Source organism: Cricetulus griseus, chromosome 3, assembly GCF_003668045.3.
Source record: "Cricetulus griseus strain 17A/GY chromosome 3, alternate assembly CriGri-PICRH-1.0, whole genome shotgun sequence".
Lineage (NCBI taxonomy): Eukaryota > Metazoa > Chordata > Mammalia > Rodentia > Cricetidae > Cricetulus > Cricetulus griseus.
This window is the reverse complement of record NC_048596.1, coordinates 277,203,781-277,220,874: the sequence shown is the minus strand read 5'-3', so window position 1 is coordinate 277,220,874 and position 17,094 is coordinate 277,203,781. Positions and strand designations below refer to the sequence as shown.

The window sequence follows — 17,094 nt, the reverse complement described above, 5'->3', positions numbered from 1 at the left end:
AGCTTGGGATACAATATGTTTGATTGGCTTACATTTTTATTTAGCAAATGACATACTTCTGTTTTATATGAAAGAAATGTAGGCTATACGTACCTAGTAATCTTACTGCCACATAATTGCCTATGAGGATATAGTTAGTTGATAATAAGGTGTGATCAAGTGAGTGACCATTTTTTCATTTGTATAAGACAGGTATTGGGTGGACTGCACTAGTTACTTGTTATCTTTTTGTTTTGCCTTGAACTCTGATCTTTCTACTTTGGCTTTCCTGGTGTGGAGATTGCAGGCATACAGAATCACTCTGGACCTACATTAGTTACTTTGAAACTGTCCTAGGGGCTGTAGTTAAGAGATGACACACTGCTCTTGGTAGGGGACCTGGGTTCAGTTCCCAGCACCCACGCTGTGGCTTGCAAGCATCCATAACTCCAGTTCCAAGGGCTCTGACACCGTCTTCTGACCCCGTGGACACTAGGCACGCATGTGGTGCACATATTTACATGCGTGCAAGTAAAACACGCATATAGATAAAATAAAACATAGTTAAATCTAATGCTTGAGCCCAAGCCACTTCCCTTCCTTCTGCCTCCCTCCCCCTCACCTCAACCCCTTTGCCCTCCTCCCCTGCCTTGTCCCCCTGTGTGCTGTGCAAGCGCCTCACACAACTTCCCAGCTCTACACTGCGACTCTTTATTCAGTTGCATATGTTGAGATTTTGTTGAGTAAAAACCTTCTGAAGCTAACAAAGGTTGGGCTAAATAGAAGAATTGCTTAAATGTCAGTATCAGTCCCCAAGGTCATAGCTAGTACAGTGCTTTGGAGTTTTTCTTAGGGTTGTTTTCACATGTTAGGACCATAACCTTTGTCCTTTCCGTGGGAATTTTTGGGTAACTCAATTATAGTGTGCCAATATATGATGCACAAGTTTTAGAGCCTGGCATAGATTGCTGTACAACACACAACACTAATAACAAATAGAAGCTCTTTTAGGTTTACACGGGGAGGAGTCTCCAGCTGCTGCTTTTTTCCTTCCATGAGTGATTGGTGGGGCTGAAAGTGCCACCAGACTTTCTGGTGACCATCTCCATCACCCTCCATCGTTAGCCTCCATCAGTGGAGTGAGCGATCTACAGGACCTGCTGTCATAACAAAAGGCATTCAAAATGCCTAGGTTTTTTAGGAACCCTGTGAGGGATCAAGAAGGAACAAATATAGTCTAATACCAGGAAGGTTAAAAAAATATGTCTAGGGCTGGGTGGTGGTGGCGTATGCCTTTAATTCCAGCACTCGAGAGGCAGAGGCAGGCGGATCTCTGTAAGTTTGAAACCAGTCTGGTCTACAAGAGCTAGTTCCAGGACAGCCTCCAAAGCCACAGAGAAACCCTGTCTCAACCCTGCCCCGCACCACAAAAAAAAAAAAAAAAGAAAGAAAGAAGAAGAAAAAATATGTCTAGTTGGTTCTGTGAAGAATCAAAGTTGAAAATGTGGCTAAGTTTGCTGGTAGGATGTATTTGGGGTGGGAGGTGGGATCCACTGTGACAAACCCTGGGAAGAAGAGTTTCATGGTTTCAGCGGATGGACAGCTGCTACATTAAGGCCTGTGGTGTGGCAAGGAAGGTGCAGCAGAGAGCTGCTTCCCGCACAGTGTAGCCGCAGCCTGGGAGCCTCTGCTGTCACTGCAAAGGCGAATGAGAAGAGGCAGGTTGAGTTTGTAAGCTGTGCTTTATTCCAGAGCTGCTAATCTGAGGAGGCGACATCTTATCTTCTGCCAGCAGAGGATATGGGGTAGGGAGGACAGAAACAAAGTTGATCATTTCAGAGCTCAGGTTTGCCTCTCAGGTCAGCCAGCCAGCCATGAGACAGTCAGTCAGCCATGAGACTGGCAGGGTCTGTCTCCCGTGTTACACCTTTCACTCCTTTCCTATTCCTTGGGTGCCTGGGTTCAGGCAGTTCCTGAAACCTTGAGAATAATTAGTGTCTGCTTGGTATCGGTGCTGTAATGACAGGGGCATCTGGTGTGCTGTGGGTGAGATTAGCTTGGGACAACATTAGCAGTGTGTGCTGTATGGTGTTACCGAGTATTATGCAGGTTTTTCTCTCCAGTGTGGAGTACAAGTGTGTCTTTATAACACGGATGTAGAAGTCCTCTATCCATAGCAGCAGGAAGGCCCTTCCAATGGACTGCACTGCATAGTCCATTGAGCTACGAACTCATTAGCGCCACAATCACCTTCATCACTGTCACCAGCTGAGGATCAAGGCTTTGGGGCAACACTTCATATCTAAGCCATAGCATAGGAATTAAAGCTGAATAGTGTAATAGTAAGTATAACCTAATACCATAAAAATGAATGAGAGAAGTTGTTTGTTTTAAATGGTTTATGTATTATTGAGTTAATAATTCTTCATGTTTAGCACAAGCTTTTGATTTTCATTTTTGTTTTTTCCTCTTATCCTGTAAGGTGGACTTGGAGGACTTGCAGGTCTGAGTAGTTTGGGTTTAAATACCACCAACTTCTCTGAACTACAGAGCCAAATGCAACGGCAGCTTCTGTCCAACCCTGAGATGATGGTGCAGATCATGGAAAACCCCTTCGTTCAGAGCATGCTATCCAACCCTGACCTGATGCGCCAATTGATCATGGCCAATCCGCAGATGCAGCAGTTGATACAGAGGAACCCAGAGATCAGCCACATGCTCAACAATCCAGACATAATGAGACAGGTGTGTAGAGAGCTGGTACTTTCTGTGGTTCCAGAGATCACCTGTGTATGTACTGCAAAACTAAAGAGAATTCTAGCCATTGTTTAAGGAAAGTCAGCAGAACACTAATAATAATTTGGTCTGTTTGAACTCTGACCTCTCTGCTATGCTTGGAAATTATTTAAAAAAAAAAAAAAAAAAACACTCAATAGAGGTCAAACCTTCCATTCCCCTTTCTCCTCTGTGCTATGGGTCTGAGAGAAGGGTCTTAGAGTACAGAATGGAGAGGTAACGTCAGTGACCTCTCACACATTAAAAAACAAAACAAAACAAAACAAAACCAGCAACACAGTTTTGTATTTTGTCAAAATACATTATATGAAAATTTTTTTTCAATAAAAGCATTTAGATTGGGCATGGTGGTGCACAGCTTTAATATCCATACTTGGGAGTTAGAGGCAGGAAGATCTGTTGTGAGTTTGAGGCCACCAGGGACTATGTAGAGAAATCCTGTCTCAAAAAAAGGGGTAAGGAGCTGGACAAGATGGCTCAGCAGTTAAGAGCACTGACTGCTCTTCCAGAGGTCCTGGGTTCAATTCCCAGCAGCCACATGCTGGCTCACAACCAACTTGAATGAGATCTGGTGCCCTCTGCTGGCCTGCAGGCAGAAGACTAAATACATAACAAATAAAATCTTTTAAAAGGGGGGGAGGGGTGAAGATTTAAGAAATAAAAAAGTCCATTTTTTGGAGATGTACCATTCATTCAAACTGTTTTATGATATCCCATAAATATATATTGTTTTTAGAGATGAAATCCACCAGGAATTTTAAGAAGTACTTTCCTAATTTAAATATTATAACAAATTTGGTTTAAAACTGTATTTGGTTTTTATTGGTTCTAAAGTTGGATGATACAGAACTGAGCAAATGAGTCCGGGTTTCTAGCAGGCGGAGCACAGGTGACAGTCACCTTTCCTGGTAGAGGTAGGATGCTGACTCAGCTTGACTGGAATCCTCTGTTTTATATTGTTCAAAATGGCTGTTTAAAGTTAAGTTTGACTACCTGGCACTTAGCACCAGTGGCTGCATTCAGTTTTCTGGGCCTGGTGCAGGAGCTAATCCAAGTTGACTTCAGCTAGTTAAACCCTGAAGGGATTCCTTGCATTTCAGTGCTTTTTTTTTTTTTTTAAATGGAGATTTCTTTCTTAGACATTGGAACTTGCCAGAAATCCAGCAATGATGCAGGAAATGATGAGGAACCAGGACCGAGCCTTGAGCAACCTGGAGAGTATCCCTGGGGGCTACAATGCCTTACGACGCATGTACACAGACATCCAGGAGCCTATGCTGAATGCTGCGCAGGAGCAGGTGACCAGCTGTTCCCAGGCGCAGGCCAAGAGGTGTTCCCTGAAAAGTAACACCGTATCTGTTAATCTGCTTTTCTTGTCTTTCAGTTTGGTGGTAATCCGTTTGCTTCCTTAGTGAGCAGCACTTCCTCGGGTGAAGGAAGTCAGCCTTCTCGAACAGAAAATAGGGATCCACTACCCAACCCATGGGCTCCGCAGACTTCCCAGAGTTCACCAGCCTCTGGCAACGCTGCTAGCACTGTGAGCGGCTCTGCTGGGGGTGCCGCCAGTACCCCAGCTGGGCAGAATACCTCAGGACCAGGCTCGGTGTCTGGAGCAGCGGGTATGTACGCCTTGCATTGATAATGAAGTGGTTGCTGGTGCTTACCTATCCATTCGTGTGCATCTCTTTTATGAAGACTCTCTGTTGCAGGCTTTTGGGATTGTTTGAGGGATGGGCTTTTTAAATTGTTTATATCTATGGATATATATCTATGGGGTGTAACACATTTCCCTTAAATATCTACTTAGAGTGAGTGTGTACAGGAACTCATGGAAACTTAAGATGATAGTGAAATCATCCTGGCTACTTTTCAGAGACGATGTTTTGGGTATTATGGGTTGGAATGGAATGCCCCTCACAGATTCATGTGTTAAAGCCTCAGCTGCTGGCACTATTGGGAAGGTACTGGAAACTCTAGGAAATGGGTGGGTCACTAGAGATGGAGCCTAGGACGCTCCTTCCCTGCTTCTTGGCTGTCATGCTTTGCTGCGATCTCCATGCTGTTGTGGACTGTCTTCAAAACCAGGAGCCATCATAAACTCTTCTTTTATTATGTCTTATGGCCAATATTTTGTCATAGTTACATAAAAGTGCTAATGTGTTGGGAAGAGTCAGAATTAATAAAGGAACTTGATCCTGAGGTCATTTGAGTGACCCAGGACATGAAACATGGCTGGGTCACATGAAACATAAGCCATGTACCCACTCACTGATGGAGGAGTAAAACAGTTGCCCTCATTATCACCATGACTATACTGTTATTGGTTAGACACCAGACGTAGCATAGAAACTGCAGGTTTAGATGTCTAATCCTAAGTTGCTGCCACACCAATTCAGACATTTCCTCTGAGACAGTCAGCAAGCAATCTTTAGCTCTCAGTATTCATAGACACAGACCACAGGGTGTAGTTCTTTTCTTTGTGTCTGTTTGCACTCACTTTGAAATACATTTATGCTGTGCATGTCTGTTTTGCTGACAAGTATTTCCTTTGGGGATATAAGCTTTATTACCGTGCACGCCCGTCTGTCTGTCCTTCTTTCAGCCTAGTTTTCCTATACTTTGTAGAGATGTAGAGCACAAGGATTAGGCATGCAGCGTGGAAAGCAGAATTGAGATTCAGGTAAGGTGAAAGCACTCTGAGTTGGATCTTAGCAGAAGCCAGAATGGGCTTGAAAATTGTGACTTCCGTGAGTTGGAATGAGTTGGATGATGTATGTGAACTGCTGCTCCCGTGTTAGCATAGTTGGAGACGAGGATAATTAGCTGCTTTCTTCCTGATTCATTCTCATTGTTATGTGAAAGGTTTTGGTTTTCTTTTTCTGAAGGAAACTTTACATACATGATGGTTAATTGCACATTGTCAGTAAGAGTGTTACTAAAGATTTCTAAAGCGGTTTTGTAATCACACATCCTAATAAGATAGTGTCAAGAGAAATTGTTTTTATTTCCTGGGTTTTAGTTGGTCTTACGTTCTATGCCTATGGATTCTCAAATATCAGTCCAAAGGCCAGGTCCAACATAGCTGAAGATGTGTTAACTAGCAAGTTTTTGCAGCCAGACTCAGGTCCATAATCCAGCTACTTGGGAGACTGAGGTGGGGAGACTGCGTGGATGTAGAAGACCACAACCAGGCTAGGTAACAGTGGCTGATTCCTCACCCAAAAGCCAAGTTTGGGGGTCTTGATGTCAGACCTCGTGAACCAGAATCTTTGATGGGGAGATATGAGATCTGTGGCGGAAGGAGGTTAAGTTGTTCTTTTTAGATTAGCATAAAAAGCATTGGGTTGCTGGGCAAGATGACACACCCCTTTAACCCCAGCAGGTGCAGGCAGATCACTGAGTTCTAAAACACTCAAGGCTACACAGAGAAACTCTGTCTGGAAAAACTTTAAAAAAAAAAAAAGAAAGAAAGAAAAAAGCATTGGGTTTCACAGTGAAAGCTTTGTGCGAATGAATCTTTATACATTTTTCTTATTTGCTCCCCTTTCCTTCTGCCCTCCCCATGTCCATTTTCCCAAAGTGACTTTCTTTCTTCCCCCTGATAACCCCATGCCTGCTTATTTATTGCGTGTATTCAGGGGTTTACCACCTCTGTTAGGATCTCTTTCTCCCCTCTCTGATCGCCCTCTCATGGTTTAAATAGCCTTATATCTAGCTCCTCGTGAGAGAGAAAACATATCTAAGTTTGGCTTGTTTTACTCAGCATAAGGATTTCCAGTTGCTTTCATGCATGTTCCTGCGAATTGTAATTCTTTACAGTTGCATAAACTTGCACTGCATATATAGTTCAGTTCACGTACTCTCTGTCTGTCTGTTAGTGGACATCTAGGCTGGCTCTTTAGCCTGGCTGTCATGAATAACACAACACTGTGTCACTTAAGAGTCCTTCAGATCTGTGCCCAAGAATGGGGTGTAGCTGGGTCATGGTGTGATTCTGTTTTCAGGGGTAGGGTGCTCTGTGCTGATTTCCATAGGGGCTGCATGAGTCTGTAGCCCATGTACAGTGACTAAGGTCTCCTAGTGCCCTGTCCTTCTTGCCAGTGTTTTCTAAGCATTCTAGCTGGAATGAGGTGGAATCCCAAAGCAGTCTTGCATTTCCCTGGTGCCCAAGGATGTTGAACTTCTCAAGTATCTGTATGTCTTTTGAGAGCTGTCTACTCAGCTCATTGTTAGATGGACTGCTGAGTTGGTGACTTGAGGTTTTTTGTTTGAGGCCAGCCTGGCCTACAGAGCTAGTTACAGTAAGTGCTCAGTCCATGGAGAAACTTCAGTTTCTGGTAAAAACTAATTTCTAAAGCTATCGAAGGTTTCATAACATTGACTGGATGTTCTCATTTAAAAGAAGATTAATCTCATCCTTGAGCCAATATCTTGAAAACATTTTATGAGCATGGGTGTTTGCCTGTGTGTATGTCTGCAGTGCCTGCAGAGGCCAGAAGGGGGCGTTGCATCTAGTGCTGGAGTTATAGACGGTTGTAATCTGTTATATGGGCCCTGGGACTTGAGCCTGGGTCCTCTGAAACAGGCACCAACTCTAACCGCTGAGTCATCTCAGCCCTGTTGTTTCATTTTTTGAGACTGGGTCTCATGTACCACAGACCAGCTTGGAACTTAACCATTCTACCTGGGCCTCCTGAGTGATCTCGTGCCTGGCTGGAATGTTGTGATACCTGTTTAGTCTGATAATTAATGTCTATGTATGTTTTATTCTTTGATGTGAAGTAGCCATTTCATTTGGTAAAGTAATGCATACCCCATTGTTCCTTAAACCCATGATATTAACAGTTTGCTTCTCTTATTTTACTTACATGATTAATTTGTACTTGTGATTAAGAAAAACAGGGTGCTAGAGAGGTTTCTTGTGGCTACTACAAAGCCACATGGAGCATTGTGACACCACAGTCCCTTTAGGTGCCCTGCCTTTATAGTGTAAAAACACACAGCAATAGAGTCAGCATAGCTGTTCCTGCAAAATGGCACAAGTCACTGAGTGTGGATTTCAGTAGCTTCCACATTTCTATGATGTTCACTTTGTGGGCTATGTAAAAAACAGGTTGTGAAAGCCAGATTGGTGGGTCCTTTAGGCTATTTTTGAACTTTGGAGTGTGGAAAAAGCTAACTTGAAACTTCATAATATAGGTACACCACAAACACAAGACTTGGAGCAAATTAGAAACATAAGTGGGAATCGTAAAGTGCTTTCAGCCAGATAAAGGGACATTAATTCAAAACTTAGAACGGAAGTAAAGAATTAAGTAGTTCCACTGGGAGGTGGTGGCACACGCCTTTAATTTCGGCACTCAGGAGGCAATTGGCAGGCAGATCTCTTGTGAGTTCCAGGACAGACTCCAAAGCCACAGAGAAACCCTGCCTCGAAAAAATAAATAGTCGGTTAACGTTATCTTTTCTTTCCCTTCAGTTATGTCAGGACTGTTCTTCACTTGAAGAAAGCAAACTCACTTCTTTCTGGTGCCTCTAAAGTGCCAGTGTCAGAATTCTTTTTGATTTTTCTTCTTGTTTTTCGAGACAGGGTTTCTCTGTAAAATAGTCCTGACAGTCCGGGACTTAGTCTGTAGAATAAGCTGGCCTCGCAAGTGTCATTATTCTTGTGCCTTGGAGACATCACTGAGTAAAATAAGGAAGGGTTGGTCTGAAAGCTGAGCTAAGTGATCTTAACGGGTCATGACCCTTATTAGGCCAGGGTATGCTGGAGGAAGGCATGGCGTAGGGCGTGATGGCATTTTCTCATTGCTTCTCAGAAACCGTGCACTGTGAAATTTAGCTGTTGAACTACTTGTAAAGGTTGTTGTCACTTCATATTTGCATAAAGTGGACCTACTGCTAAGGGAAAATGGCCATATGCCACTTTCAGTAGCTAAAATTTTAGTACAGTATACACTGTATTTAAACATTACTATGTATTAATCTGGCTTTTGTTTGTTTGGTTTTTTTTGTAAATAAAATTTTAGCTAGTATGTTCAACACACCAGGAATGCAAAGCTTGTTGCAGCAAATAACTGAGAACCCGCAGCTTATGCAGAACATGCTGTCTGCCCCCTACATGAGGAGCATGATGCAGTCACTAAGCCAGAACCCTGACCTCGCTGCGCAGGTAAGCTTGTGATTGTGTTTGCCAGCGCATTGTGAACTCAACAGTCCATGATTCTGTTCCTGGCACATTGGTCTTGTGCTCTCTCAGCATGCTAGAGATGTGGACAAACTGCACCTCCCCTTTGGGGGCAGTTTTACTTTGTATGTACTTGCAACAACCTCATTTCTGCTATTTGTGGATGAGATGTGCTTTTAAAAAAGCCACACTGAAGCTTTTAGAGAATTTGCTGTGGTCTCACTCCCCCTGTTTCTCTGTTGCCTGGGTGTCAGCTCTCTGGCAGTAGTGTGCCACCCAGAGCAGCACCCACTCCTGGGCCTGAACCATGGAGGAGGGCATGCCACAGACTGTGATCGTCCAGTGGCTACTGCTGTGTTAGCAGTTCAGAATGCTTTCCTCTATAGCTCCTCTCATTTACTTTTAAAGACTTGTTTCATTGCGCTGGATGAAGTGATTTTTATTTCCAAAACCCTAAAAGCACATTGGCACAAGGGTATAGCGGGTGTCTGTGAGGTGGGGCCTCGGTGATAGTTATGTAAGTACAGATAGTTAAAGAATAATGCATAATGCTGTTCCTATGAAGGCTGGCCTTGTGAATTATGAATTCACAACTTGATGTTAATGTACCCTGAGCTGCTTTTGTCACTTGCGTAGCTAAGATGTAGAAATGTATAAGTGACGCTTTCCTGTATTTCCAAGTATATATTTGGTTATAACACTAAATGTGTACATCATCCTTAAAATTCATCCTCAGCAAACATATTCCATGTAAGATTATGTTTATAAAGGACTTATCGGCTTTACATGCACACTTGTTTTCTAACTGCAAAGCAAAAACACTGACAATGCTAGGTAGTGTCTCTTATGAGAGAATATTTTAAAACTTTTTTTTTTGGAGGGGAGGGTTCGAGACAGGGTTTCTCTGTGGCTTTGGAGACTATCCTGGCACTCACTCTGGAGACCAGGCTGGTCTCGAACTCACAGAGACCCGCCTGCCTCTGCCTCCCTTGTGCTGGGATTAAAGGCGTGCACACCAACGCCCGGCTATTTTACAACTTTTACAGTGTGCTCCAGCATCAGGTGGTTTATAGTTTATCTTTGGAAGCTTCAATATTTAAAATATTTTAAATGTAAAAGCTTAATTGTGGTATGAAGGTTCAGGTAAGTTAGGAGAAATAATAAGTGAAAAGGTGATTTTTCTGTGACAGGCTTTTTTTGAGTAATTGAAAATGAAAAGTGAATGTGATGAGTGGTAAACAGCCTCACAGCAAAGCAGCGTCTGTCTGGAAGAATGAAGAGGCCATCCTGGCCTGGAGCAGCTCCTGCTCTCTCCTGCCCACCCTGAAACACTCACTCTGTGTCCATAAAACATTAACTGTCTCCTGCTTTGATGGTGTTGAAGGAGGGAGGGAGAACTCTTTCTGCAGGATTTTCGTACAGTTGTTCTTCAGTGTGGTTACCTAGTTGAGGGCAAAGACCATTTCCTTCCCAGACTTTGGACAGGTAAACAGGCTGTCAGTCCAGCATAGGAAAGTGACACACCGTCTGTCTCTCTTGAACTTGGCAGTCTCTGGTTTGCTGACTGTGTAGGATGATCTTACCTACAGGCGACCATGCACCCGTAGTTTGAGGGTTAGTTAGGTGGTACCCCACTTTCTACCTGTGGTGCTCATGAGGTGGAACCCAGACGTTAATCTTGGTGATCTCATCACATCTTTGGGTCTGGGGTGTTTTAGCACTACCCCAGAGGACTGTTGGTGCTAGTTTGGGCTGGCTTCACCTAGCAGTCCATTTCTCTGGCCAGTTGGTTGCTGTGTTGTGTTTATTGTGGACCTAATATCGACTGTTAGTAGTGGGCAGGTATAACAGTGGCTCCAGATCTGGGTTTTCTCTGTGCTGCTGCTGCTTGTGTGTTGGGTTTCTCAGCAAGCCATCCATACTTAAGCTTTTACATATTGATGTTTCTTTTATTCCGTAGTGTAGCCAAAAGTGTTATCTTCCTGAGAGCCTGGCACTCCCGGTTTCCCCCTCAAAGGCAGAGGTTCACCTTCTTTCAAGGAAAAGGCAACAAAACAATTGCTTTTATTTTTTAGGGCCCAGCATGGCATCCATCATCCACCACTCTCTGTGAAAGAGAAGCTGCCCTCCCCCCTCCCCCTCCCTCCCTCCCACCCTCCCTCCCTCCTACTTACCTTCCTCCTTTCTTGCCTCTGCCCCCTAAGCTTCTTGTGAACAGAACTTCCCTGCCCCTTTTTATGTATGTTCTCCCTTCCTCCCTTGTAAGTGCCAATTTAGGCACTTGAAGGAAAGGAGAATATTAAACCAGGTACATTACTTGTTTCAGATATTTCCAGTTAAAATTGTTTGAACACTTGCCCCATAGATGATGCTGAATAATCCCCTATTTGCTGGAAATCCTCAGCTTCAAGAACAAATGAGACAACAGCTCCCAACTTTCCTCCAACAAGTGAGTAAGAAGATGCTGCTGTCTGTAATGGTCTGCTTGAAGGGATTGATGGTGAGCGCGTCCAGTGCGGAGGAGCGAGTGACTCTGCCCGCTTGCGGACACTGAGCCTGATCCTTCCCAGCCCGTGTCACTCCTGACTGTGCTTATCCTGTGAGGAGAGAACCGCGTTGTCTTTGCTCATGAGGATTCGGGTTTGCAATGCCTTGTTGACGTCAGACCATTCCCTTCCCTTTACTAGCTGTACAGTGCTCCCTCTCGCACACGTGTGCACACGCGCACGCACATGCACGCACACACATGCATGCGCACACACACACACTCTCTCTAGAGTTTGCACTAGTTCTGAGTGACACAGAAGAGCTGCCCTCGCTTACTTCACAGGTTGGGTTTTTTGTTGTGATGTGTCAGTTTCTTCCAAGATATTAGAATGCTTGTTCTCCAGGGAGTGGACCTCATTTCCTCCAAACCAGAACTAGTAAGTTAAAATCATCAGTGTTGTCATGTCAGGGAGGTTTTTCAAAAAAGGCAGTGCCCGAGATTGTCATAGTATTATTTAAAGCCGTGAGAGTGGCGTTGGTGCTTTTGAAACTGGTAGTTCTCAGGGTTCATATCTGAAATGATTGTCAGGCCAGCCAGTCGTCCGTCATCCACGGCCAGTGGTTGTCCTTGGTCTGCTGCAGTGGCGTAAGCTCCCTCTGTCAGTCAGGCGTGGGTGTTGGAAAGTAACAAATCTAAGCTTAGGACACTGTTGACTCAGCGGTGGAGCAGTTGTTTGAGGTGGCAGACTGGTGACGTTGCTAGATTAGCGGCAGACAGTGCGTGGTCAGAAGAGACACTGCTCCCACCGCATTACCGCCGTCCAATACATGGTGCTTTTGGGGCTCGCTTAGAGTTTTTGTTTTTGTTTTTGTTTTGTTTTTTCCATTCCTTTGGAAAAGGGGGAAACGTGGCTTCTGTCTTCATTCTGAGAACGGCTTTTATGGCAGGCTTGCAACTGAGTCAAGTAATGATTTCTTAATGGAATTTACTGTCAAAGAGGAGGGTTGGTATGTATTTTGTGAAGAAATATAAAATACTGCTGTCTGGGAGTAAAGTTTTAGATTTTCTTCAAAAATGTGGCAAAGTTGGAAAAAATGTGTCTCCTTGCTTTTAACCTTTGGTAACCCTGTTTTTCCTTTTAACCTTTGGTAACACTGTTTCTCTTCTTCCTTAGATGCAGAGCCCTGACACGCTCTCAGCGATGTCAAACCCTAGAGCTATGCAGGCATTGTTGCAGATCCAGCAGGGCTTGCAGACATTGGCAACAGAAGCCCCCGGCCTCATCCCAGGGTAGGCTTATTTGGGGAAGATTTAGTATCGTTCTGCCTTTTATTTGGGTTGTTGAGTTATTTCTTGGTCAATTTTCAAAGTTACACCTGCTAACTTTTAAGAAGATAGCTTAGCCAATATTATGTTAAAATGTAACTGGTTCATCAGCTGATGGGCTGTGTGTTCTTTCTCTAGGCTTTCTCCTGGTGTTGGGGCAGCAGGCAATTCTGGAGGCTCTTCAGCAAACAATGCACCCAACACTGCACCTAGTGAAAACACGAGCCCCCCAGGGGGCACTACTGAGCCGGGCCACCAGCAGTTTATCCAGCAAATGCTGCAGGCTCTTGCTGGGGTGAACCCTCAGGTGACAATGCTTTTCTTTACGGATTTTGCATTCCTGACTTACATATAGAATTTTCAAGAAAGGCAGAAAGAGAGCAGCGGCCATTTAGTGTTGAGGTGATGAAAAGTTACTATTCACGGACATTAAATCTAAAAACAGGTGTTATGGAAATTGTTAATTTTGCTGCTATATCAGATACCAAAGGAAAGAATGCTTTAATATAATGCTTAGTGTTCAGAAACAGCCTTATAAAATGTGAGTTTTGAAGTTCTTTCTTCAAAGCCATTTGAAATAAGTTTTATTTTCTAAGGGTTTATCAGGGAAAACCTAAAAACATTGTCAGTGTCTCAGAACAGCCATATCTAGGCTTCCAACTGTAGCCTGTCCACTCCCCCAGCACATCCTGTAGTAACTGAACACGTGGACTCCTTAGTAATGGTCTTGTAGCTGTGAACATTTATTGTCTTTACCAAGAATTTATCATTAAGGAGGCCTGGAGAAATGACTTGCTCAGTGGTTAAGAACATTGGCTGTGCTTCCAGAGCCGGATCCAATTCTCAGCACCTACATGGCCGCTCACAACCATATATAATTCCAGTCTCAGGGCTCTTTTCACTTCTGTGGGCATCAGGCATGCACATGGTACCCATACAGGCGAAACACATATAACACCTAAGATAAGGTTAGAAAATAAATTCTGCCATCAGGCTAGTTAGTATATTGTAATTGATGTACACTCAGTATCAATACAAGAGAAAGCACCAGCTGTCTTTACATGGGCTCTTAAAAGAGTTTCTGCTTGTTCATGAGCCTCTGAAGTAATGGAATTTGTTGAGCGTGTTTTACCCATTGTGAGAGGAGAGAGGGAGGGCCTGGGGAATCAAATCCAAGGCCCCCAAGTATTCACCCCCATTCTGTAAGGTGTTTTAAAGGCAGAATTACATAGTTTAGGAATGAACTATTCTAAAATAAAATGTTAAACAATTTTTAAATATATTTATAAATTATAACTAAATTATTTTAAATCATATTTTGCTCATTTGAAGTAAATATGATAAATATGATAAGGATAAATTACAAAGTAACACCTGGAAATGTCCACTTTGTTTATAAAATAATTATAGATGGTCTTGTATATTTTAGTTGAGTAAGTTCACTCTCTTTAATAAATAGCCAAATATGGTGGTTATATCTCAAGGCACAGGTAGCAATTTAAAACAAGCTTGGCCAACCAGCGTATACCGTTTAAAAGGCAGTTGAGGTGTTTGAAGACTGCCTCTCCTTAGAATGTGCTTCTTTGTTCTTCTCAACAGCTGCAGAGCCCAGAAGTCAGGTTCCAGCAACAACTGGAACAGCTCAGTGCCATGGGATTTTTGAACCGTGAAGCAAACTTGCAAGCACTGATAGCAACAGGGGGTGACATCAACGCAGCAATTGAACGGTTGCTGGGCTCCCAGCCATCATAGCAGCATTTCTGTATCCTGGGGGAAAAAATGTAATTTATTTTTGATAACGGCTCTTAAATCTTTAAAATAACCTGCTTTATTTCATGGGAACTCTGTGCTGTTATAAAAGAGACCGGTAGGAAGCACCTGAGGTGGAGTGCAGTAAGACTTCTGTGCTGGGTTCTGAATCTCTGTGAAACAGTGGGAATCAATGTTTTCAGTTAAGGCTGCTGCATGCATCAAACACTTGGCATTTATTGTAATTTTTTTTTTTTTAAATATCACCTTTTCTAATTGGGTGAACAAATTTTTGTCCTGCATCTGTCCAACTAACTTGCTTTTTAAACATAACCCCATGGTAGTAATTTATGTAGAATAAAGGCATTAAAAGCAGATCATTTGCGCTCCATGGTTTGTGGTACAATATTGCTTACTGTGACTTTGGCATGTATTTTTGCAAATAATGCTGTAAGGTTTGTACTACTGACAATTTTGCTTATTTGTATACAGTACAAATTACTGCACATTTCTAGGTCATCTAAGCAAAATTCCTGTAACCAAAAAAGTAAAACAAGGATTCCTAATTGTGTAGAATCTTACAGCTTCTTTGATAAACACCTCTCAGCAGGAAATAAAGAAAAACTGACTCTGGTTATCTCTTTAGGGACATTTAATTGTACAGACAATATAATGTAACAATATCTCAGCATTCACATAATAGCTGTAAATTACCTATATTTTGTTCAGACTGAGGAGCACTGTAACAGACTCCAGTGCATTTTCCGGGGCTTCCTGCTCCCCATAGGTGTCCAGGCAGCATTGAGTGGGATTGAAATGTTGTCTTCCCTGAAAGTGCTGACGTTTCCGTCTTAATTGCCATATAAAAGTAGAGCTGTCTCTTGGGTTTATCAGCTCTCTCATTCATAGGCAATACCCGGATTTAAAATGATTAGTGAGTGAGCCACTTGTTTCTGAAGTGTTTGCCTAGTTCTATTACGAAGAAGTAGTTGAATGTCTGTCGTGCTGTTCAGAGCCTCAGAGGGGGGTGGGGGTGGGATGAGACAGAATCTATTCTGGATTGGGCCAGCCTGAACTAAGTGATACTGACAACCAAGGTCTGTGAAGAGTTTATGCATACAGTAGTGTCAGTCTGGTGAACACAAAGAGCCGTTTTCACAGTTGAGTAAGTTTGGCTATGCTATAGCCTCTTCCTTCCTTCCCAAAGAAGTTCTGTTTGCCTAACTCTCACACTGTTGGGGTGATACATTCCTTCGGGACCAATTAAAATATAACTTTAGGGTCAGTGACATACTTGGCTGACTCTGGTTCAGTATTCTCTTAGGTCATTGTATTCTCTCTTGTACAGTTACCCAAAGTTATAATGTTAAAATAATCTGAAGTGACTTCAGACAAACAAATCAAGGGAAGTAGATGGTGAACTCTTTAACTCTGTAAGTTGCTTGCTATTAAAAGGTTGAGAGGTCAGGTTGACCCCAGACTGTGCACTGCTCTGACATTGTCCCCAAGAAGAAAGCATGTACAAAAGTCGGGGTGGAGGCCTGGCTGGTGAAGGTAGTGCTCGTGTGTCTCTCTGCTCTCTCTGCCTTATGTCTGGGTTAGAGACTTTTGTACTGGTGAATGGCACCACAGAGGGGCTGTGTCATAGCCAGTTTGATTTATTAATCACAAATAACAATAAATCTCCAGCTTTTACACTGGTTGTCTTGCCTCTTTTGTAGAAAAAATGTCTGTTTTTTCTCAACACGTCTTAAAGGCTATTTGGCTTGATTTATTCTGGATTTTTTTTTTTTAATTGGATATTTCTTTTGGGGGTTGGGGAAGGGGTACAGCAGTGGTTTGTACAACACTGTCTTACTCCGTAGATCTGGCTATTCTGAAACTCATTATGTATGTATCCCCAGACTGGATCTGCACTGGTCCTCCTCCTGAGTATTGTGATAACGGTTGTGAGCCAGCCTGTCCCGCTAGGTGGTGTTGAGACAATGAGCCATCTGGTAGGTTAGGGCTGCTGAGTGCTCTTTGACTGGATGCTTTAGCTCCCAGTAGGTTTGTTTAGGGATGACCCTACATAAGAACAGCAGAGCCTGTGGTTGGAAAACATTGAGTACAGGCATAGATTGTTCTTCCGCCACGTCAGTCTTTAGAGCCATTGGAGTAAAGAATGGAGGGGAGAAAATTGAAACTCTCAACAGTTACCAGATAGCAAACATGCAAATGTCTGTAGGGGTAATCTTAGCCCCGCCCTCTTGGGGGCTGGCACAGGTGATGCATACCATGCACACTAAGGCGTGGTCAGTGGCGTAGCAAGAAAGACCTTAAATATGAGGGTTGCATGCAGGCGGCTCTCTCTGTGTTCCATGGTTCGCCTGGTGTAGAGGACTGACTGGTTGCGTGAGTACTCTCCTTCAGTTCATCTCAAACTTGGTCTAACTCATTTGAGTTACTCATTATTTGTGTCCCACTTTAAATGACAGCTAGGCCTCTCTGTGTGTTCACAATTTCTGATTCCAAGCCAGGTGGGGTCATGAGTGCCTGTAACTAGGGGGAGATCCAGATTTTGAGGCCA

At 43.3% G+C, this 17,094-nt stretch overlaps 1 protein-coding gene across 2 annotated transcripts in view; it reads left to right on the top strand.

Annotated features, from left to right (window-relative positions):
• The window catches only part of Ubqln1 (ubiquilin 1), a 33,839-nt gene extending 17,619 nt beyond the window's left edge, over window positions 1-16,220 (top strand). Inside the window, exons 4-11 of one of the 2 annotated variants that reach the window (XM_027409726.1) lie at window positions 2,462-2,724; window positions 3,915-4,073; window positions 4,160-4,394; window positions 8,805-8,947; window positions 11,328-11,411; window positions 12,625-12,740; window positions 12,915-13,083; window positions 14,376-16,220. In XM_027409726.1, the coding sequence (XP_027265527.1) occupies window positions 2,462-2,724; window positions 3,915-4,073; window positions 4,160-4,394; window positions 8,805-8,947; window positions 11,328-11,411; window positions 12,625-12,740; window positions 12,915-13,083; window positions 14,376-14,528 (1,322 nt within the window). In that variant the 3' untranslated portion in view covers window positions 14,529-16,220. The remainder of the gene's footprint in view (window positions 1-2,461; window positions 2,725-3,914; window positions 4,074-4,159; window positions 4,395-8,804; window positions 8,948-11,327; window positions 11,412-12,624; window positions 12,741-12,914; window positions 13,084-14,375) is intronic. The other variant, XM_027409727.1, reaches the window with a different exon arrangement.
• The last annotated feature ends 874 nt before the right edge of the window (window positions 16,221-17,094 follow it).